General features: G+C 33.9%; 2 protein-coding genes across 2 annotated transcripts in view; both read right to left on the bottom strand.

Annotated features, from left to right (window-relative positions):
• The window catches only part of Erich1 (glutamate-rich 1), a gene marked incomplete at its 5' end in the record, with an annotated part of 52,793,804 nt that overhangs the window by 45,729,539 nt on the left and 7,039,302 nt on the right, over positions 1-24,963 (bottom strand).
• Positions 1-24,963, bottom strand: part of Galntl6 (polypeptide N-acetylgalactosaminyltransferase-like 6) — a 1,235,193-nt gene that overhangs the window by 806,933 nt on the left and 403,297 nt on the right. For both annotated transcript variants that reach the window (NM_001436575.1, NM_001135756.2), the window contains one exon: positions 10,404-10,512. In NM_001436575.1, coding sequence (NP_001423504.1) covers positions 10,404-10,512 — 109 coding nt within the window. The remainder of the gene's footprint in view (positions 1-10,403; positions 10,513-24,963) is intronic.

Below are 24,963 nucleotides of genomic sequence, written 5' to 3'. Positions count from 1 at the left end.
CCACAGTAAAGAAGATTGGGTGTTTGGTGATGCTTCATGAGACCTCCTTGGTGTCTAGAAATGGGGTAATATTTTTGAGAGAGGAGGATACAAGTTATTAAATGTACTAGAGAGCAGATATCACAGGCATTCCATTGTGATAGTTAAAGATCCTTCACGTATTTCACTTTGGAGTACTTAGGTGGGTTAACTTCATCAAACTTACCTCAAGGCTTAGAGATCCTTGCAAAAGAGGAGGTATAAAGATTCTAAGAGCCAGAGATGACGGTCGACATTAAGGAAACTGTAATCCTAGCACAAAATGACTGTTGTGCTTATGAAATTCTCACAGACTGTGGCAGCATGCACTAGCCAGCCTGGGTCCCAGCACTGAGAAGGACAAGTGGACGTGGTCCCCCACCCATAACCACTTACTAAATATTCATGCAATTTTTATCCTATTGGTCTCTTACTTTTTGGTTCCCATTTTTGTGCTTTTGTGGATTTTTCTATGTGTGTATGTGTGTGGTTCTTGTTTTGTATATTTAAAATATAGAGAACATACAGTCGTATTCATAGAGAGGTAGGGAGGATATTAGAGGAATTAAGGAAAAGAAAACATGGCCAAAATATATTGTACAAAAAATTTAATTCAATTAAAAGGAGAATAAAAGCCCTCATGTTATCTGCAGTTGGATAGCTTATGTGCCTAGGAAGTATGAAACATTGAGGTGAAGAAGGGCAATTAAGAGATGATAAGGATAAGTAATATTGGATTTATGCTCCTGTTATTAATTGGACCACGTGTATAATATAGTAAAATTATTGAATTTACCTAGAGAATTATAATTTTCCTAAATTTATTTTTTATGTAAAAATAGTTTTAATAATATTTGTCTTCCTGTGAAAATGCGATATGGATCTAGGCATAAGAATTTATTTTTTATTTGTTAAAACACTATACATGTAGGAAAAAATAAATGAGCAAAGTTTAGTATGGACAATAAAGAATAGGTAGTGAAAAAATGCTAGGTCTTCATCTTAAAGTTTATATATCCCAAATTTGGATAATAAGTTTAGTGCTTTTGTTTTAGAGCAAAAATAATTTTAATGTGTATGTGAAATTATGTATATATGTTTTGTTATGTCCATAAAATTATCCTTCATTACAAAATATGAGCATTGCAAAATAAATAATACTCTACTAATTTTCTATGCACAAACCTTTTGCCATAATTTCAAGTGATGTTTTAATAAATATGATTGCTTAATAACAAAAATGGTTTTTTCACAAGCTGATCTGGATCATAATATCTACAGTCAAATGAACATGCACTACTAAATTCTATTAGATTGTTATGTAGGCCAATGCCTGATAAATTAATCCAGTCATTTTCATCCAATAATAAAGTTGGATCCCTAGGGCTCAGTTGGTCACCATAGAGATTTAGATCATTATTAAATCCTTGATGATGTTAATTCTATTGTGTTCTCCTAGTCATTTCATACCGGCACATCAAACACTTCACTAAATTAAATTAGCTATTCAGTCTTGATTTTTCCCATTATTTTATGAAGTAAGCTTTATAAATAATGCAAATTTATTACACAAATTAGGGGCAGGGAAAATTTCCATTCAAGTAATAATGCCTACGCTCTGGGCTCTAGCATTCTTAAGGAGCACTCATTGCCTGTCTGTGCTTACAAAACATCGAAGTAACTGTTGCTGTAATCTGGCATGAATGCTGCTTAAGATCCAGTGTTATTCAGGGAAAGGATATCAGGTAAAATTGCAATGTATGTTTCTGATGTCAGTCTCCATAGCTGGCAATGTGCCTTCTCTCATGGATTAAAACATATTTCCTCATCTGCATTCATTAAGAAATGGGGCCAAGAAAGCTCATAACTCATTACTGACAAAATTGTGCCTGCCTCTGGATAGGAATTTTGATAGAAGATCCAAGTAATGACTTCAATTTCTATGAAATTGTGACAAAAATATAATACACTTCATTATTAACAATCTTGGGCTCAAATGAATGGGATCCTTCAATCATGGGAGACTCTGGGTTGTTATAAAACAATGTGGCAACTGCAATGTTTTCTTACTGTAATGATGTTGATGTCATTGTCCAGGTCATTTAAAACTCAAGCTCAATTTTCAATTGTTTTACTCTTCTTCCTATATCTTTGAACATGCTACACAATGATGTAATACTGTGTGTAAGGATGGCTTCTCTCTTCTTATTAATGCCAAAACTTCTTATTAGTGCCAAAACTCATGAAGTTGGAAATTCATTGGAAAATAAATTTCAGGAAAAATATCCAATCAAACTTTGGTTTCTTTGGTCTGCCTGTATTCAAATCCCTTATACTAGCTATTCATCCATTTGTCTTTGAGAATTTTTTATTAGAACATATCTTCCCATAGCAGAACATTGTCTATATTTTCATGATAAAGGATTATGATCTAACTATATGACCTTTGCAAAATACTTGCATTTATAGAAAGAAACATTCTGAAAATAATCACTACCGTGCCATGTGAAAGAGATGTGTTTGATAGAATACTAGAGGAACATATCTATGAGGCAGAATTTCACTAAATACTCTGCAATATAAATGTTAGAGTAATAGAGAGCACTATTGGAAGTACAATTTATACACCAACTACCATGAAACTCTTTTCAAGTTTGTTTGTATTGATTAGATATGAATGCATAAGAAAAAATTATGACAGCTGATTCAAGTTATCATAAGATGGGAGATAAAATCAATGTTATATTAATATATAAAGATCATTTAGGGAACTGCACAAGCATTTTAATTGGACAATTTAATTAACATTTAAAATAACTATGATAGGTGTGATCATCAAGCCATATTTTACTAATGAGGGAAATAAGATTAATAAATCTCATGCATTCTTGTCTGTGGGAAGTAGAGCTTTCTAAATAGAGAGGTAGTACAACTTTTACAAGTAGCTAAATTAAATTGATTTTTTTCAGTTATGGGAACCAAACCCAAGGCTTTTTGATTGCTAGGCAGGTACTCTACTAAATCTCTACCCCCAGTGGAATTAATTTTAAAAGATAACTATCTATATTTTAGTACAAGTGGATTCCAGGTTATTCAGTCTCCTGAGATGTTTCTACATTGCTATTTTCAGATTGTAAGACTGAAGGAAATTTTCCCTGGATGATTTTTACTCAATTTAGTTTTAGCTAAGTTTAATGCTATTTTTAGACATATAGATGAGAACTCTCAATAGAATCTCTTTTTTTCAATTTACCATTTTCTGATTATACAATGACCATAAATGCAATATTTCATTAATATTTGATTCTAATTCAATGAATAATAATGATTTTGGTATTTCCCTAAAATTGACCATCTCCTAACTAATATCATTATAAGCTTTTTGAGAATACACCAGCCAGGCATAAATTTCAGAAAACTATTAACAGTAAGCAATGTTTCATTATTTCAGGTAAGAAAAGAATGCCAGATGATGGTTTTAAACTACATAACATATTAATAAAACATGACCAGGAGTCATGCTAATTATACCAAAATTGTATTTTATAAACATTCAGAACACAAAATTACATGTTTCAGTTTATTTTTTACTTTTATTTTTTGCTTTTTTGTTGAATATTTTATGTATTTACATTTCAAATGTTAAGTATTTTCCAGGTTGCCTCCTCTCCCATCTCTCCTACCCCTGCTTCTATGAGGGTGCTCTGCCTCCCATCAACCCACTCCTACCTCACCACCCTGGGATTTCCCAATACTAGGGAAATGAGCCTTCATAGGACCAAGGACTTCTCCTACTTTTGGAAATCAGTGTTACAGCCTCTCCCAGATGGATGCATTTGAGCTTCCCTTAGATTCTGGCTAGCAATCTTTAAATTATGTAGAGTAATGGCACTTAGGAGAAGAATGAGTTTCTGATCATCATTAAAGTGAGATGTTCCTTAAGGTAACCTCGGAGAGTGGGACACTCATGACAGAAAGCATGATAAATTCCTACCTCTGAAATTTTCTTTGAAGAAAATCCTTTCACTATTTTACTGTGGAAATTAGTAGGAGTAAGTATGACCCTTTAGCAGCTTGGCCCAAGCTAAAGGTTGCCTAAGGGTACACGACATGCATTTTCCAGAAGAGAGAAATAGCAAGTATATTGTACCATGTTTTCATACCATTGTTTATGAACTATTATTGGGAACACTGACTGTCAAAAACTTACTCCAAATAAGTCAAGGTTATATTATAATTTAGAGACATTGGGTAAATGCCTATATTTAGTAGACACATAGACTTTAATTTCCTAATCACACACACACATGATATACGTATAATGTATGAAAACCTAAGCTCTATAAGAAATATCAATGTGACAGAGCTACAGAGAATTGATGACTGTTTCTAAAATGATAACATGGTGATGGAAGACTCTTTTGAGTTGAAAAGTAATGACCCAGTAAGAGTAATGAATCAGTTTATGTAATATGGATAAAACAGATTCAGGAGGCAGTAAAAGCCCTTGGGAACTTTCCAGTATATTAAAGAAGAACATGAGAGTAACAGACTACACACTACTCAACATATGAGGTCATAGATAGGTCAATTATAGAGCATGTTGGGGCTTTAAGTTTAGGACATGAACTTGGCTTTAGTTTTAAATCTAACAGCCAGCCTTTTTAGCATTTTGAATGGAGAAATATAATCATCTGATTATCTTAAAAATATTCCTTTTTATTCTACTTGAAGAATTTTGAAACAGGGAGACCAGTTTGAATGTTACTTAAATAATTAAGGCAAAAATTTCGTGCTTCAGATCAGAATGACCACAGTATTAGGAAAATAAAAGCCCGCCAAAGAACCATACCCTCTGTCCAAGAACATTATTTGCAAATCATGTTTATATGCTTGATCCATTACACAATGTAGGGTGGCATGTAAACTTGTCGCTATTTTAGTGTCAGTACTGGGGATCTAACCCTCAGCCTGTGCTGCTAGATCACTGCACTGATCCAGTTGATCTCTAAAAGCGTTTATTGAGTCAATGGAAAATTTAAAAAGGCAGAATGACTAAGACAGAATGAAGACTGCTTGTATCTAAACATATAAGTATCATTGACTAGGACAGAAAGAAGTAGCAAAGTATTAAATCTAATTTTATTGGGCTACTGAATATTAGAGTGGAAGTTGTTGATTGATTGTGAATTCGTAAGCAAATAACCTATTCTGAAGAAACAAGTTCAAACAGAAGAGTCTGGAGAAGCCTTTAAAGTTTGATATCCCTCATATCAAAATCCCTATGAGCCTGGAAAGATGGATCAGCAGACATCGTAACTTTTTATCCAATCATTAACAGTAATGTTAGGATCTCAGCATCCAGTAAACAGGCCTCTATCTCCAGTCCTAACATGCACAAGGCATTCTACCCCCCTTTTTGACTTTGGATGAATACATAGGCAGGCACACCCATACACACACACACACACACAAACCAATACACATAAGTAAAACTAAAATACATGTCTTAACTAATCAGGTCACAAGATCATGAGAAATGTATTTGTTAAAGACTAGTCAGTCATGTTAGTAGTTGTGGCAAAGTACATGTAAAAGTACATGTACAATGAAGCTCTATACACAGAGAAGTTATAGCTCTATATAAAATCATAAAAAGAGGACTTAATTTGCTTGTTGTAGAGATCATACCATGTCAATGGTAGCCATTGTTACTAGCTGTTCAGCATTACACTGAACACTCTGAGGTGTGTGTTTTGACAAGACAGAAAGACAAAAGAACTAAAATCATAATGTCAAGAAAAGATTAAAAAATAATTTTCATAACACAAGTATTATGAATGTTAACATTCAAACTCTAAATGATAGGAATAGGCAATTATGATATTCAAAATTTCCTAAATTTCAATTTATATTAGAGCGAGTGAGACCTCCAGAACTCAGCTCACAGAATTAACTAAACAGGGCTCGCAAGGTCTAAGAGAGACTGAAGCAACAACCACTGAGTCTGCATGGGTCTACCATAAGTCCTTTGCCTGCGCAATGTTGTTTAGCTTGGGATTTTGTGGGAATCAACAACGGGGTTTGTGATGTTTCTGATGTTTTGTTCACGAGACACTTTTCTTCCTACTTGGTTGCCTCAACCAGCATTTGTATGAGTGTTTGGGCCTAGGCTTATTGTATCTTTTTTATGCCATGTTTAACTGTTATCCCTGGCAGGCCTTCTCTTCTCTGAAAGGAAACCAAGGAACAGTGGATCTGGGGGAGATGGGAGGTATAAGGAGAACAGGCAGGAGTGAAGGGAGGGGAGGCTGCCATAGGAATGTATTGGATGAAAGAAGAATGAAAAAAGAGAAAACAAAAAAAGTCAGGCATAATGTAAACATTATACCATTATAATGTTAACATGTAACATAATGATGTAAAAATGCCAGATATAATGTTAATAAAGCTTTTAAAATATATAAAGAATCTAGATAATTTTGGTCTTCTAAGATTAATCCTAAAAGACCAGAGAATCAACTTACAAAACTCCCTGAATTATAATAAATCATCTTGAAATACTCTGTGGCAAATAATTTGACAAATATTAATTATAATTTATTAGTACATTTTTCTGTCTAATTTTTAAAACTGTGCATACATTCTCTTCATATCTATCAAAAAAGAATACCCACACATAATTGTAAAAGATAAGCAAAAAAAATCACTCATCAGTTTAATCACAAGTCAGTAATTACTACTAAAAACTACGTATGAAATGCTATATTATTTTGAAAGGGATTTTCATCTGTTAAGTGGTATTAAGAACTCCAAAAGGCAGCACACAAATATAGAAATTTAATTTATACTAGTGAACACCAGATAAATAAAAGAAAATCTTCCACTAAGTGCTGCTCAATTTTTCATTTACAGTCAGCCAAAATATAAGTCAGTGAGACATCCTTACATTCTACCACATGAACATGAATATTTGGATTTATGTTCCAAACTACAGGGTAAAATTCTCCAGATTTTTCAAGATGGTACAGGCATCAACTGTGGCATGAGCCACATGTATGGCTGTAGTTGTTTGTACCTCCCACATCAGCACTCCGCTAGGAGCAGAGAGATCAAACCAGGACTGCATATTGAGACCCTAACTCAATGAAGTGGAGAACAGGAAAGAGGAAGGGTAAAAAGGGAAGCAAAGATAAAGGAAAGAAAGGTGGAAGAGAGGAGGAAGGGACAAAGAGAGAAAGGGAGGGAGGGAGGGAAAGAGGGAGAGATGGAGGGAAAGATAGAGAGAGATAGAGATAGATAAATAGAGAATTTAACTAAATTATACAGAAAATCTATATCACAGCCTATGTATAAAAGAGTATAAAAGAGGTATTGAAAAACTTTTGAAATATGAGATAATATAGTTTACTACATATACCTAGGAAAGTACATAATTTTAAAAGAAGCATTGTATAGATTTATAAGGAATAGAAAACTAAAATTAAATTGGAAATTAGTAAGAATTTTCATTAAAAAGAGAAAAAACCAACTTTATAAGCATAAAAGATTAATCTAATTAAAATGGCTAGTAGGAAAATCACAATCATTTTATATACTGATTATGTATAAATTCCATTACAATTAATTGAGGATTCATACAGGATGAATTGCTCAAAAGGAATTGTAGCAATAGGAATTCAATCCATTTTTGACCAAAATGAAACAACCATAAGAATTTTGGAGATCAATTTGGTACAGCTTAAGAACTGACTTCTTTAAACATGCAAATGTAATACTTGATATATTACCAATAAAATATTGTGTCTAGCCCAGGGCCATACATAAAAAAGTTTATAGAAGAATTATACTTGATAAATGTAATATAGAAAACATCCATATAAACACAAATAGAATGTTATAGAAAACTAAACAACATAAATATGAATCAACTGTTTTCACAAATTGACAATAATTAATTTTGAAAATAATGGTGAATGGAAAATAAAAATCATTGGGTATAATTAAAATTTAAAAAATTTCAAACACAAACAAAAAATCAGAATATGCTTAATAGTAGTTACAGAAATGTTAATACATATGGAGAAATATAAGAAAGCAAACATCAAATTTAAGTGTTTGAGGACAGACAATGGCACATTAAGACTGCATTTGATACATGCAGATGTTTATTTAATTGTGAGAATCTATTCATGTGTGTCTGAATGATTTTAAGTGTCTTATTTAAGATGTATCTATTCTCTAACAAGCCATTAAAGAACCTTAACATTAGTCACTTAAAACATTCAAAACTAATTCATATTGAAAAGTACTAAATTACCATGTTCTTTGAATAGCCCTTGATCCACATAGGGACAAACTATAAAACATATGATATGAAGCAGAAATAAAGGGAAAGTCATAGATTCTGGATCCAAAATTTGTTTGCACAAACTGAAGGTATAACCACTCATGTAAAAGTAACTAACATGATTTAATAATTACAGTTTGAGGGTCTGGAATGATAATTCAATAGTTAATAATGCTTGCTGCTCTTCCAGAAAACATGAATTTAGAGTCTACAGTATCACCAAAGTCAGGCAACTCAAGAGTGCCTGTAACTACAGCTCCAACTATTCTGATGCCCTCTTCTGGCCTCAATGGGTACTGCACACATGTGTGCATATACTCACACTCAAATGTACTTGTAAGTAAGAATAAAACAAAACTTTCACATAGTTACAGTTATTATAAGGTGATGCCCGGGTAATTGGTCAATTATTTTACATAGCATTGACTTATCAATTGCTTAATCATAAAGAAATTTCTGCAAAACTGACTACCACAAATATAAATTGATTGGCCAAGTAACTCATAAATGGAAAAGCCAGAATATTAACTTCAGTGTGTCTTTGTCCCATAAACCTGTCACTACTCTATGTCCAAATATTATATTATTTTAATTTCAGGAACTGGGGTAGGTATATAGAAACTAATCAGATATAGTCTACCTCTATATAGTCTTAGCTAATTGATAATTATTAGATTAATAGATTCATAAAGACCCAACGTTTTACACATTTTGACTAATATCTACAAAAATTGTTCTGAGATTCAGTAATTTACTTATTAGTAAACATACATTCAATATTTTGTGATAATTTTGTTATTATTATATTCTTACAGTTGACAAGGTTAAGTAAACATTTCAAAGAACCTTGTGAGTCTTGAAGCATAAAGAACAGATGGTCAGATTAATACAGGTGGACTAAGCTCACAAAAATAAGAGATAAGAGGATTAGCAAGAGAGGCAGGTGGTGAGGAAAACAGTTTTGTGATTTTTCATTGGCTCCTGGTCAAAGGGGGAAGATGATATCTAAAAGAGGTCAATTCTCTTAAGACAAGAATCATCTTTGGGACAAGTTGCTTTAATGAAATAGAGGGGTGGGTTACTCTTGATAAAAAGAGAAAGACAGAGAAGAGAGGAAAAGGAGCTATAATTTGATCAGCTCTGCCTGACACAGAAGAGTCCTGTACAATGTCAGGACAGTGAACTACACTCCCTGCAATTTTCCCGAGGGGATGAGTTTGCACAAGGTTGACCAGGATGACCTCCAACTGGGTTGTCATAACTATGCTTCTGAAGGAGTGCCTTACTGCTGTTTAAATATATTTCCAAACAGCAGTTATCTTATTTCTGTGATACTGTCACTGAGAAACTGCAGAATTACATTGGCTGCGTGAGAAAATGTGGGCCTCCTACTATGTACCATTCCCCTGCTGAGGATTTCTACTGATACACTCTCTTGAATTTTTAATTGCAGAGTTCCACTATTTTTTCAATCTTTCTCCAAGAACATTCCTGTAAATTTTTCTTCTAGACATATCCTCAGCCTAGAACTCTCTCTACACAAATTGAAACTTAGTTGGTCCTACTGAACTCTTAGTCCAAGTATTACTAACTTCAGATTCCCAGATGTTGTAATTTATAGAATTGTCATAACCCATTAAAATTCCAAAAACTTGTGGCATGACTGAGTTTCTTGGTAATGACATTTAGATATAATTCATCCCAGTGTGTGAGTCTTGCTTGTGTTTACCAGCTCATGTCTTACTGATAAATCCCACGATGACTCACAGAATTATTTTGAAAGGGCTTGGAAAAACAAGATAATATACACATGCACATTTGTAATGACCTTCTCTGCAGCCAGGGAAAGGCTTTTCATTATTTGTTTTGTCTGTTTAGTTTGAATTCATTTGTTTCTGTCCATTGTTGATCACCAATGTTCCCAAAAGACAGACATCTTTAATGCATGCGGAAGAAAAACTGACATGAGAACTTAGCAGGGACAAACATAGCACTGAAGTATAAGTACCACTCTGTCTGATTGTGAAGTCCATACCTGAGCGCAAAGCATCTTTCTGAATGCTCACATAGTCATGCCAGTCTTTTCTTCTCAGACCATCTGTCCAGGAATAGAATTGCCCATCGCCTAGGCCCAGTGGAAATGTCTGTGGAAAAGGAAAATATTGAAGCATAAAAAGGAAGAATTTTCTTCTGCATGGAAGATAAACACAGCAGGGCCCATAGCAAGCAATGCAAGAATATTTGTTAATTAAATGGCTCCTCTGAACATTCTGAGATGGAAACTGTTGCTACTGACCTAAAAAGCTCACATTCTGAAACCTTTTTTAACCTTTAAAGTGAGAGCATGCCCTTTCCACAACCCCTGCCACAAAACATTCTATTTAATCTAGAGATTTTGTTGATTATACTCCACCTCTCTAGCTGTCTTCATTTGCTTATTGTGTAGATATCAATCTGCTGATTGATAAAGTTTAATATGTGTTGCTCAAATGTATTTGGTTGTTTTTAAATAATAGTAATGACAGTTGATAGAGTACTCACTATGAGACAAACACTGCTTGAGAAGAGAACTTTGAAGTCCTTCTAACAACATTAGTTAAACAATCCCCATTGTACTTGAAATTTGACTAGAGCCACGAGAATTATTTCAAATTTGAAAGCATTGTTCCCAAGTGAGGTTTGAACTCACTCTTTAAAGCATGATATTGTTACCTTAATTGACACCAAAGTATTATATTCTATTTGATATCTGTTGAAGTATACTTCATGTTTACACTGAAATTTGAAATGGGCACCCAAAAATAACTATGCTCAGGACCCACATCTATGTGTCCCCCAAACACAATGTGTTGGGATGTCAACTTGTATACTTCCAGTTCATGAATTATGCTCAAGAATTGGAATAAGAAACAAACATTACTTTGAAATTTATTTCCACAATCTTATTAATCACAAATATAAGTGATACACTACACAAAGAAGCAAATTTTATAAGGTAGGAAAATTTAATTTGTTGAAAGAGTGATAGATTCAATTTTTGCCCCCTTTTAATAAGTATTTTGAAGGAAAATATAGTATCATATCTCTTCATCCTAAATATCATTTCTACTATACTCATTTATTTACCATTAATTTGTATTCATAGCTTACAAAGTGGTATAGTGTTTTGAAAGCATAGAAATCAAACGTAATGTTTTAAAACAACAAATTTTTTCCTAGTTAGTTAACAAAATAACATAGTTTAGATATTTGTTTGCTTTTGTTATTATTATTGTAGCAGCAAGCAGGAACAATTACAGAAGAAGGATAATGGTGACTATATATAAAATATTTAAAAGAATGGAGACATATCTTAAAAGAAAGATGAAAAGGCTAAATATATGGGAATAAAAACAATAAAATAGAAGAGGATAGTGTGTGTGTGTGTATGTGTGTGTGTGTGTATGTGTGTGTGTGTTAGAAGATTGATTGATAACATTTAAAACTACACTAACACACTAGAAATGATAAGGAACTGAATTTAAAGTATACAACCTGTGATTTGTATCAGCTGTGTATTTATTCATAAATACAGTGCAATAAAAAACTATATTTCTATAAATAATGCTTATTTAAATACAGCTTGCAGATGAATACATTATTCTATATATTATTCTATTTTCTATGTTTTACAGAAAATATTATTTTATTTTATTCTATTATATAGTTTATAGATTACATGACACTTGGAAATATTGGAAATGTGAAAAACAGACTCTCACTCATTACTTATCATGCTCTAATTCTCTTGATCTAATACTTAAGGTAGATAACAATGAAATAATAACAGTCTTAACTGTGCTCTTAATTGAGATGTATTGAACAAAAACTTGATCTTTATTTTCTCAACAAAACCAAAGACAGTATCTATATAGAAGGGAAACAAATCATTGCAATGCATGAACTACTCAAAAAAAATAAAATCTCACAAGAAACATCAGTTTCGTTCTGAGAGTAAGGTTTAAATTGATTAAGACACCTTTATATGGACAGTTGAATAGGATTTCCCTCTCTAGTTGCAGCAAGGTGACTGCTGAGGTCTACCTATGCCCACTATTCACCACCCACGAAGGATGAGTTTGAATGAGATGATGTGCTCCTTGCAGGACATCTTGATTTCCTGATAAATTAGGGTCTTTGTCAGTCCAGCCAAAAACCATTACAAGCTGCCTGTCCTTTCCCACCGCACGTCCCAGCATCCACAATGCTGCGGTCAAAGCCAGCATCCCAGCTCCATCTATGCAGAGAGAATGTTCTGCCTGAAACATTAGAAACACAGTGAAGAGATGGAGTATGTCGGGGAGATCACCCCACAAGCAAGATGTTTAAGCACAATGCTTGATGTCACGATTTACTTGATTTAGTTGGTTAGTGTGAGTGTGGACCTAAGTATTGCCAGACTTCTGAGAAAAACAGCAACAGATAATGAAATCCAAAAGGCACTGCACACTTGAGAGTAACACACGCAATATCAAGTACTGAGACCTTTTAACAGAGTTAAAAATTAATTTCCTTGAAGCTTCACACTAAGCAGTTCCTTAGGAAAAAATATCAGAAAGAATATTTAGATACTGGGAAAGGTAATAACATGTAAGAAAAGAATAATTATGAAGGAGTTTAGGAAATGAAGATCAAAGCATTTAGACAAGCAGAAAACAGATCCAAAGAGATTTAAAAAAATAAGATACATCAGAAAAGGAAGCCTCCATTCTTCTGCACACATGGAGAATGGAAACTTTTTTCCAAAGAGGACTTTTTTGTGAAAATAAAACCTAAACCAAAAAGTCAAAACTTATCACATTTTTTCTTTTTTAAAGACTCTTTCAAAAAGTTTGAGGTAAATTATTAATGTGTACATAAAAACAACTTCAGTTGGGCATGTTCATTAATGGCTGAATTCCCAGCACTAGAGAGGCCAAGATAGGAACATCATAAACTTAAAATGAGCCAGGCTGCCTATGGTGAAACAGTAGCCTCCAACAGTTTTCCGATAAAGATGAAAAAAGAGAAGACAGGTTAGGGAGACAGTTCACTGGGGAACATGGCAATCAGAGAAGTGTAAGGATATCCATCTATATTCCCAGAACTCGCTGAGAAAAGCAAGAGTGGCACCATGTGACTGTAATCCTAGTGCAAGAATAAGGCAAGAGTAAGATTGCTCCAGATCTTCCATCAGGCAGGCCGCTCATATCTGGAAGCTTCAGGTTTAGTGAGATACCATGCCTGGACATACAAGGCAGAGATCCATCAAGGAAGACATTAGTCCTTGGCATGTGTAAACCCACATTATTCCAGAGCTTTTCCTTCTAACTGGCAAGTTCTATCCTTGAAACAAGATCACAAAGACTCAAGTTCTTAAAGGCATCTGCCGAATACTGAGAATATAAACAACTCAAGACTCTCAAGAAGTCCCTAAAACGTGCTAGATGCATAGGACTCCTCCTTTTTTGAGGTTATGTACAAAATTAAGACACCTGAGAAGAGGGATTCTTCATAATGTTTTGTGTGCTGTGTAAAATTTACCCTTGGGTTATTCAAATGTTTATTTCTCTGATTTCATATTTTGTTTCAATCTCGATATAGCATTGTAATGCTGTATAAGAATCTCCTGCTTCAAGTTTGTGTGAACACCTTACCACTTATTCTCTGCCTTATCAATAAATGCTGATCACCCAATGGCTGGGCAGAATAGGGAGTTGGGTAGGACAGCAGAGAAGGGGAGGGTCAGATCTGCACCAGGATGGAGGAATTAGAGCCATGGAGAAGGAGTCTGAAGAGTCAGATCTATTATAATATGCACATAACATGGGATGGGGCTGGGAAGAAACAGATTCTCATAGTAAGTAAAGTTAGATGATTCATCTTTCAGCTATAGAGGCGTTGTTTTGAAAAAAACTGTTTTCTTTTGTTTTGTTATGGGGCAATAGCACATATTAAAGAAATACAGAAACCTCATTAATCCATCCTTCATATTTATATTAAGGATAATTCTTTTATAGGATTTTCACACCTAGTGAGCTGACCTGAAGTCTTTCTGAGCATTGCAAAGCTCCTGGTTTGGTGATTTCCATCCATACTAGGCTAGACTTTTGGTCTAGTCTTTGAGTTGTCCATGCTCTTCTATGGAACCTTTCATTCCTACTCCTGGATGTAACACCATCACACAAACTAATTCTCAAGTTGCAATTTGTTATTATTGGTTCTTTGGTCTGTCTTTGGTTCCCTCTCTAGGTAGCAGACCTTTGTCCATATCCCTGTGAGGATAGTGTCACCTCAGCCCCTCACCCCACCCCCTGACAAAAACCAACTAAAGCTGAGAGTGATGGCATGATGACATGTTTGTACTACCACTGCTAATGAGCTGAGGCAAGAGCATCCAGAGTTGAAGTCTAGCCTGCACTACATAGTAAGTTCAAGGCAAGCCTGTAAAACAAACAAACAAACAACAACAACAAAAAAAAAAACCCAAAAACAAAAGCCCTTAGAGAGGAGAAAAAGTGAGCTAATCAAGAAGACTTGAAAAAAAGAATTGAAAGAGCTGAAGGGGCTTGCTACCCCATAAGAACACCAATGCCATCCAACCAGAGCTTCCAGGGACTAAACCACAACCCAAAGACTGTACATGGACTGACCCATGGCTCCAACTGCATATGTAGTAGAGGATGGACTTGTTGGGCACCAATGGAAGGATAAACCCTTGGTCCTGCCAAGGTTGGACCCCCAGTGTAGGGGGAATGTCTGGGGGAGCTGGGAAAAGTGGTGAATGGGAGGGGAACACCCATATAGAAGAAGGGGAAGGGAATGGGACGGGGGGTTATGTTCAGGAGACTGGGAAAGGTAAAAACATTTGTAATGTAAATAAAACTATATCCAATCAAAGAAAAAAAAGACTCGAAGAGAAACATTATACTAAAGAACAGGATCCTCATATTTACTGTTTGATCTTGTATGAATATTCTAACCTTAGAAGTTGCCTAACTAAAATTAGAAATATAATTATACTAAAGGGAAACAGTAAATGAAGCCATTTAGGATAATATTTTGTCTAATAGCAAATCAATAAATAAAAGTAATACTACCAGTCAGAGTAATAATAATGCAAGATTAATAATGAAAGTTACCTACAAATTTAAACTTATAACTAAATGAAGTTATAGTTTAAAATAATTGTTCCAGAAATCTGATCTTGCAAGGTGGAGAGTAGGGTGAGGGAATTGCTGATCAGCATTAGAGATATAGATATTATTGGAAAATTCAGTAAATATTGTCTCCAGGATTAATTTTTCATAAAAACAAACATCTTAAATACAGTGTGTGTTCATTTCTCATGTGTTAAAGTATCATTTGTACTCCTATAAGGTTAAGTATCATAGTAATCATGTTGTTTGATTGAGGAGGCTTTACACTTCTGTGAACCATGTAATACTTATGCCTTAATACATGATGTCTGAGGATTTCCCATCTTAAAACCTCTTCTATCTACATCCCATCTTCTCACCAACCAGCTATGCAAATGGTCAGAAATACATCCCAAAGATCCCGAGTCATGCCTATTAATAGAGAAAACCAAGTAGAAGACAAGGGCTAATATTTTATTCACTGATTGATTCTTAGGCTTAAGAGAATTCTCGGTGTTAGAGACACAATTATTAGCAGAAGTTAAACTCTATTAGGAGACCAGGCTGGAAGAGCCTCCTCACTTCCGCACCATGAGATTGGGTATTCTTTCTACCTGACACAGTGGTGGGTGAAAGAACATAAACCAATTCAAGTGCATTTGTATAGAAGTAACGATTCTGAAAGCAAAAGCACACAATAAATGACCCATTAGTGATGGGATCTTGCCTATCATAAAGCCATCTCCAACACTTGAATCACTTGCCAGTTTCCTCCCTTTTCACATCCTGTGTCACTGCACAATTACAGAAATGTAGACCTATTATCTACAACCAGGTAAGATAACTATAACAAAGCATTGCACATTCATGAAGCATCTATTTCAGACATATCAGTAGGACAACCATTTATATGTGAATACCCTTTGATATTAGACCTTTGTGAACACTTTATTCATAGTTATGTTCTTACATATGATTAACTGTAAAAATACACTCCAGCCAAATATCCAGAAACAATTCGTTAACTAGAAACTACATTATAATAGTTACATCTTGAACTCATAATCTATAAAAAGCTAGTCCATATGTTTGAATAGGTCAAGAGAAAGTTTCCAGAGGTAAAACACTGCATATTGGCAATGTATTACCAGAGACAGCAAGCTAAAATGTGGGGTGAGTTCATGATGCATTAATGGGATATACTATTATATATTCTTGGGACTGATAAACTTGAAAACTACTTCATTATTGCCTCAAATTGCACAAAGGATCTTTAAGAACTGTCAGTGTAAAAAGCAAAACAACAGTAACAAAAATGTGAGTAAGAAGATACTCTTTGTTGTTTCTGTTAGGAAAGTTATTTATCACAGTACATAGGGAAGACACTAAGAAAAAGTAGTTGTGTGTCATTTGGAAGAAAAGTGTATTCTAAAACATTCTAGATTTTTTATCAAACAATAAATTTATCAAACAAAAAATTTCATTTTTGCAATAAAACCACATATGAAACACTGAACTCTTTCTTTGGAAGCATTATGATGTGTTGGAAGGATTTTGAATCCAGACACACAGACTATCAACTGATTTTAAATGATAGCAAGAACTCTGTGATTTCTATCAATCCCTTAGCAAGCTCGCATAGACTTAGTCTAGTAAAATTAGTACTGTCTTAATCCACATTAAAGGCTTAAGTGGTAAATCCATGTAAACTTGTAGTGTTTACTTGTTATAAAACAATTTGTTATTATAAAACTAATATCAATTTTATAGAATAGTGACTATCCAGCATCATTATATAAAGCAAAACAAACAAGGGACAGAATGTCCAAAACAACATTGTCAGCAGTTCTGAGAAATGACAACACATCATAATGTTGGCAATGTTGTGAGATTAAAGGCCCACCAAGTACATGACTTGGTAAATCTAGATTGCAATTTCATTGTTTCTTTTGGCAATGTGCGCTTATACAGAAAAAAAAACAAATGGAATTTTAGAAAATGCTATCATATAGTACTATGTACCTTTTTATACATGTTAGCTTATAGGATTAGTGTTTTCAAGAGACAAAGACTTCTAGCGCATTTTCACTGTTTTAAAAATAAAACACTTTATTCTCAAAATCTACAAGAATGTAATCACAATGCAGAAGCCCTAATATATCTTTTGCACTTTTGCAACTGTTATCAAACTAATGTTTAAATTATGGAGTCCTTCTGTGGTTCCCAGGACAATTAAATATCATATTTTTAGAGACAGAAGTCAGGCTATCCCTCATTTTGCTTTTTCTTGGGATGTTCTTGAAAGATTTTCAAAGCTGTCATCAAGTTTGGATAGCTAAAAAAAAAAGAAAAATATACATTAGTCCTTAAAATATTCTAAATTGTCATTTAAGTGCATACTATGAGCATATCAAGTTATTAAATAACAGAAAGTGCTATAAGCAAGTAGAGAGGTCTTCAGTGAGCTCTTCTTAAAGATGAGCGTTGATCAGATTTAACTTGTTGGTTATATAAAACCAACAAACCAACAAACAGTCCTGACGTAGGACCGAGGATGAGGGGAAGTAATATGATCAAAATATAGTAATGAAAACATTTCAAATAAAAATAAATAAATAAAAGAAGAAACTGACTCAACATGCATGATATTGTTTTCCCTGAGTGGAGAAGGGTTAAGGACGCAGCAGCAGTCTTCAGCCGTTGGCCATAGTTGGGTTTCCAAATAAGTGTATCGTGTAGGGAGTTGTGCCACTGACTCAAAATTTGTATAATTTTTATTCTAGCAACCAATTCCTATTAATTAGCAGGAAAGCTCTCCCAATATGACTGCTCTGAATAGCATACCTTAGAGAAACATTGAGATCACGATCTTACAAAGATGACAAGGAGTGTGAGAATTTTTCCCAAATTCCATTTTTCTTTGCAATTCCTAAGGGAAAATATAAAGAAAGGGGGAAAGGAAGAGAAAAGAAGAAAGGAAAGTTAGCATGTGAATTAAGATCACTATTGAGGAAATATAAAAGCAATAAAAGATCATGTTTATAAAAAGAAACGTTATATTAACCTTCAGGAATCACCTGTCCCCCTCTTGATGGCAGATCCGCACACTTCAAGTTTTCTTGGGGATTGAGCCTGGATTTCCTGACCCCCTGAATATTTCTTCAGAAGGGTGTCATGTTGTGCCTCTAGAGCTCCACCCTATCAATCTATCAGGGAAAACATTAGCACTCTCAGATGTTCTTCAGGTAAGATTTTATCGTAGTCTGTGATTCCATTTCCTTATTAATCTGAACTTTCCCTGCTAAGTCTAAAGGGAAATACACAGCACAAAAAGACGAAAGGAGAATTAGAGAGAAAGCAATGACCTTGTACCATGGTAAGTCTGAACATGACAAAAAAAAAACCAAGAAAGGGAAAAAAAGGTCAGGCCATTCAACTTGTATGCAAAAGTTGGTCTACAATGGTATTAGTAAAAGAAGTAGTCTGTTAACAGTAGATTCAATAGCACTCATGCTAAGTTGGTTTACAATTAAATGATCAAATGACAGTATGTGTGTTTTATCTCTGATAACTCTAAAATATCCCTTTAAAGTATGCTTTGTCTCAGATTACCATAGTTGTGAAAGCTAACATCAAATTGTCATTAGAGTCAAATGAGTACAGAAGTAGCTGTGACCCCCAGCTCCATCTTCAAGGACATCTACTTTCAGTTTGTGAGAACTTTAAATGACTTTTATTGTGATATTAAATATTTGACTGAAGGGAAGAATGAATACAATTGAAACATGCAAATTTCATGTTTTGAAGGCTCACAAATACAGTCTTCTGGCTTAGCTGAAATATATTCATCTTTGGGAAACATAGTGAAAAAATACACAATGTAAATCACTAGAAACTTAATGAACATGAATTCTTTTTAATTTTCAGGACTGTAACACACAAACAGACCATTCACGAGTCAAACATTATGTCAGGTTCTGCTTTTATTAGTAATATGAAATAACGTAAATATTTGTATATCTGTATATATGTATGTTAGAAACAAGCTCTGACTTTAGAGCCAAAGGAAGGTTCTAGTTCTCCATCTCTGGAGTGCCCCTATTATTTGTCACGAGACTCATCGTTTCCATCGCCGCCATTTTAAAACGTGTATAATTTAAACTGTTACCACTGATCTTGTTATTCTAATGGTGTTCATCAGATGTCTGATCTAATGCTAAAGACAAAACTGAGGCCCAAGCAAAATGAATTCCTCACAGGCAGTATATTCCAACAAGAGACATTCTCTCAGCTAATATGCACTAATCACTTATCATGTGATTAGTATTGTATTTTGTGCTTAAAATTTATCAGCGATTAAAACAAAAGAGTAAACCAATTCATATTATGTAATTGTCCTCTATTCAAAATTACCTTCAGTGCACTCTTTCGTATTGTGGAAGGAGAGGCCTCTGTGTTTTGTGGAAGAGATCTGTGTGTATTGTGGAAATTGAGAGTTCTATTATCTGGGGAACAACTAAATAATTTTTTTATAAGACTAAGAAGAGAAAATGCCTAGTAAATAATTACATGTATTATAGGAATGAGTAGTAATATTTGGTGATATATTTCCTTTAAAGTTTCCCTTCAAAAATACCCAGGACATCGTACTTGAGGCAGATACTTGTTCTTGTATAGTACATCAGTCATTTTTCAAGGACCAATACGATGAATATAAAACAAGGTTGTTTTTAAAACTATCGGCAATTCAACATAAATAAATATACAATTTGTCTTCAGCACTCCAGTTAGGGGAATAATTTCCACTTCCTTAAATACCAAATGATAAAATGTCAAGACTTGACAAGAATAAGAAAAAGCACTTAAAATCTAAATCTAAAAAGGGTCTTGGACCGTGGCTTTCCAATCTAATTATTTCTAAAAACGAACAAAGATGTTTTCTAAGCTTTTAATTTAGAGTTCAACAAATTGTAGACATGAAAGACAATAGATCCTCGTGTTTTCCTGGTCTCTACTCTGCACTCTGAACATAATTTACTTACGGGAAAACAATTTCAATTATTATAATTGTAGCTTGCAGTTTAAAGTTTCTAATGAAAACCCATTTTTAAACACTCCATTTTATAGAACTTGGAAACTGTGTTGAAGGACATGGAGTTTTGAAAAAGATTTCTTGCTATTCAGTTTTGTGACAAAGATCTGCACAGCCTCCTTCAGTTTGTTTTACAGGTGACAAGCATGAAGCAACCACTTTGTTCTTCTTCATTGTATTTAATGGCTTGAAAAGTTCTCAACGACGAAGCTGTTTTATATTAATACTAATCTTTGATTTATGATGAGCTTCTTATAAGTTTCCAAGTACAAGGAATTAATCAACAAATTGCACAAGATACACATCATTGTCAAATAGGCTTGGTGCTAGACAATTTACATGAGATGTATTCTACTGAAAGGATGTCATGATTTTGTGAGATAAATGAAGTGCATTTTGAGAAGATATGTCCAGTAGGTGATACATTTGGAAAAATCTATACCCACATTAAACAGAATAATACCTGTAATAAATAGCATAGTTATGATAGCCTAAAAATGTTTTTACCTATCCACGCATTACTCTTTAGTCTGCAAAATGCAAGAGTAAATGGCTATGGTCTAATTATGCTTATTCTCATATATCATGCTTTCAGAAAGCCAAGTGATCTAACTTTATATGTGTAAATACAATTTTGTAAATGACTATATAATATATAAATACTACCTTAGATAAATTCTTTCATATGTGCTATTCTAGGATCTGAAGGGAATAGATAATGTACTTCTTTGGAAACAAATTAGTAGTGTTAAAGATGAAACATTTTAGTGTTAACTTCTCATAAAGACTAAAAATGTGTCCGCTTTATTTATTTGCAATGTCTTACAATGTTTCTACTATTATTATTATCATCACTACAATCATCATCATCACCACCACCACTATCATCAATATTAACGTATGAAAGCTAAAACGTGTCAGTCTGTAAATAGTTTAAAAGTTGTCAGACTTATCCTTGCAATAAGGAAAACTATACTGGAAATACTAGAAATTCACTGTAATAGAGGAATAAGTTTAATGGACTCCCCTCCTCCATAACCCTGGCACGGAAAGAAATCTAGCAAAACATAAAAATCTACAGAAGAAGAGCCAAATTTTTTATGCTAGAGCAAGGCATCAGGTAACATTACCATAAAGAAAACACTTCCAGGATAGTCATATGGATGTGTGGACACTCAGTGAGGAATACTGAGTCTGAAAAAATTAGGAATACACATTAGCTTTAGAGCGCACTCATTTCTACCTGAGGTAGCACTAAAAAGGAGAAATTAAAAATCATCCCAATAAAATGCAGGAAAGACCTGCTTTTGCGAAGATCGGGGGGATAGGAAATGGTTTTAGTAAAACATGCCTAGCGGAGCCTCCACAACGAAGACCAATTTATAATGCAAAAGACATAGATCCTAATCCAACTGAGGAAAGTACATTTTCCTGATGGTTTCAGACTTCTCTACCCTTTCTGCCTCACCAAGGTCTGAGCCCTCAGAAACTGCTGATAAGGATCGTATTCTGAGGACAATGACCATTTAAACACTGAGATTAACCCATAAAATTATATGGAACTATCCACAGTACCCAAATACCATATCAACAGCACTCGTGTATAGTAATAGCAGATAAGTGAAAGAGGAGAAATAAATCAGCTGTGTGAAATGAAATGTTCTTGAGGGAATTTTAGATAGACAGACAAGATCAGCGTAGAGACGCTGTTGGAAATTAAAGATGCCGTGGGTACCTTTGGGAGGCAGATTTGTGGGGTAAGCAGCATTACAAATCGAGAGATTATTTCTCTCACATGCTAGAAACATATTCATATCATTTCTTCAGATAGATTGTATTTGTCTTTCAACAAAAAAAACCCAGAAGACATGCTGAAAAGCAAACAAACAACTGAACAAAAGTGTATAGTGCTTAGAGACAAACTACTGGAAAAATAGTCCCATAGAATGGGATTTTAGAATGATTGAGTAGTGAACTAAAATAACCAAATTTATAAATAGACAATAGTAGACAGGAAAAGATAAGAAATGAAAATATAGAAGAAGATTGAGTAAGAATTAGAAAAGATGAAAGAAGTACAATAAATAACAAAATTGAAAACTAATTTTCTTGGCTTAATCAATAAATTAAGTATAACTGAGAAGAGAATTCATATGATTACAGATATGTCAAGAAGAAGTTTCCAGACAAAGAGATAACTAATAAGAAATGTTAATAAAAATGTGAGAAGGGAAGTATTTGAAGTAAGTATCACTGTGGAATTTTTATTTCACGGGAGATGCCAAGCCAATGTGACTAAGCAGCACAGGGAATCTCAGTCATGATAAGCAGAAGTAAAAAGAAGCAAACAGCACTAAATATAAGTCTATTAGGTTCAAACGATAGAAAGCCACAAGATGAAAAGTAGATTCTAAAAAAAACTAAAACAGGGTGACAGGAATTGGCATTACATTATCAAGAAGAAGTTAAGAGGGTCAATTGTTAACTCAAAGCAAGGAGAATGCAGACTAGTTTACTAAACACAGTAGCATACAGCACTGCAGCTAGTAACATATTCTTCAGAAACATTTTGGTGAAATGCTAACAGAAAGATATTCCATAATAACACTAATCAAAAAGAGATGATTACTATAAATAATTATTACCTAAGATAAATTTAGACAAATCAGATTTTGGGAGAAGGAATTGTATCAGGGTATAAATTCATACTACATAATATTAGGTGTTTACACATCCAAGGAAACAAGCAATTATAAAGCAGGTGTCTAACAACAGGGAAGAAAACAGCATTGTTTGAAAACCTACATCACTTCATGGTATACACAGCAGCTATTACAGCCAGAACTTCCAACAGCTTTCCTTTAAAAGCTGATCCATTAAATAGGCTGAAAATAATTTAAAGTAGAACAGATAAACAGATTACATCGGGAAGAAAGACAAAAACAGAACAAAACAAAAACGTTTTGAATACAGCACACTGTTATTAAACAACAAAACTGGAAGAATAACAATACCTAGTTTTCAAGTTGCAATACTGAACTTATCAGAGTCGTGAAATTGTGAGAAGAGAACCTGTGTTTAAGTTAGTGGATCAGTCTATCTAGAAATGTAAGTGTGCAAAATAATCACTGAGCTTTGCCAGCTGAGCAAATACAATTTAGCAAAGATTCTTTAGAGCAATTAATGGTTATGGCAGTAAGGAGAGACACCATAAAGACCTAGACACACATTTAACAGATTGCAAAAACACTAGCCAAATGAGAATTAAACACCTGAATACAGGATACAAAACTGTACTAAGTATTAGTAATGAAACTGTGAATGTGAAATACTTGTGACCTTAGATTTAGTAATGAGCTTTGACAAACTGATTAACAAGATGAAAGAAAAATAAAAGTTAATATGTATTGGCAAAAATTACAAATATCTGCTTCACAAGAGACAATGTTGAGAGTCTGAAAAGAAGTTCATGAACTGGAAGGAAATATGGTCCAAGTTCACATGCAACAAACACATGCTACTTGAACAGTTCTTGAGTTTAACCATTGGAGGACCATCAACTTTAAAACAGGCAAACAGTATGAACATACTAACACACATACAAGTTGTCATTCACAGTTCCCTTAACACTTACACATTTAAGCTTTACTGTGCACCAAACAGAATGATAAAAATTCTCTTGTTTCTAACGAGAATGAACATATGCACTTTGGAAGATAAGGTTGACAGCTTTTAATGACCAAAAAAAATAGTATAATACCATCTACCTGGAGTTGTCACTCTTGTGCAACTAGATTCAAAATCTATGTCCACAGCAATATTGTATACAAATGTTAATAATTTTATTCACTATCTTCCAAAGTATAAGCCAAGAAGAGGCCTCTGAAACATGAATAATTAAGCACAGCAGAACTTGTACACAACCCAGATTATCCACTGGTAAAGAGAACTGGAATATCAAGGTCCAACAAGCAATATCTTAAATGCACATTTCTTAGTGGAAGTAGCTAGTTTGTAAAGGCAAGTCTAAGTGACATTTGTGGGAAAGGAAAAAAAAACATGTTGATAATGCAAATAAATTGATACTTGTCAGTTGTTAATGTACAGTTAAAAAAGGTTGGGTAGATGAAGTGCAGTTATTGTTAAGATAATGAAATTATGATGTGTAATACTGTTTGTAAGCAAAATTTGAAATTTTCACAATATATTGAATTTTTCCACCAAAAACTGAAACCAGAACACCAGCAGCAGATGGGTCATTCTGGTTTTCTCTCCTTTACAAACTTATCCTGGATGAAAGATCCTGGATGAAAGGTAGAATATGATCAAAATAGGTTTAGCTGATA

Source organism: Rattus norvegicus, chromosome 16 (genome assembly GCF_021556685.1).
Source record: "Rattus norvegicus strain SHRSP/BbbUtx chromosome 16, alternate assembly SHRSP_T2T, whole genome shotgun sequence".
Classification (NCBI taxonomy): Eukaryota; Metazoa; Chordata; class Mammalia; order Rodentia; family Muridae; genus Rattus; species Rattus norvegicus.
This window is presented reverse-complemented; position numbering and strand designations above follow the sequence as displayed.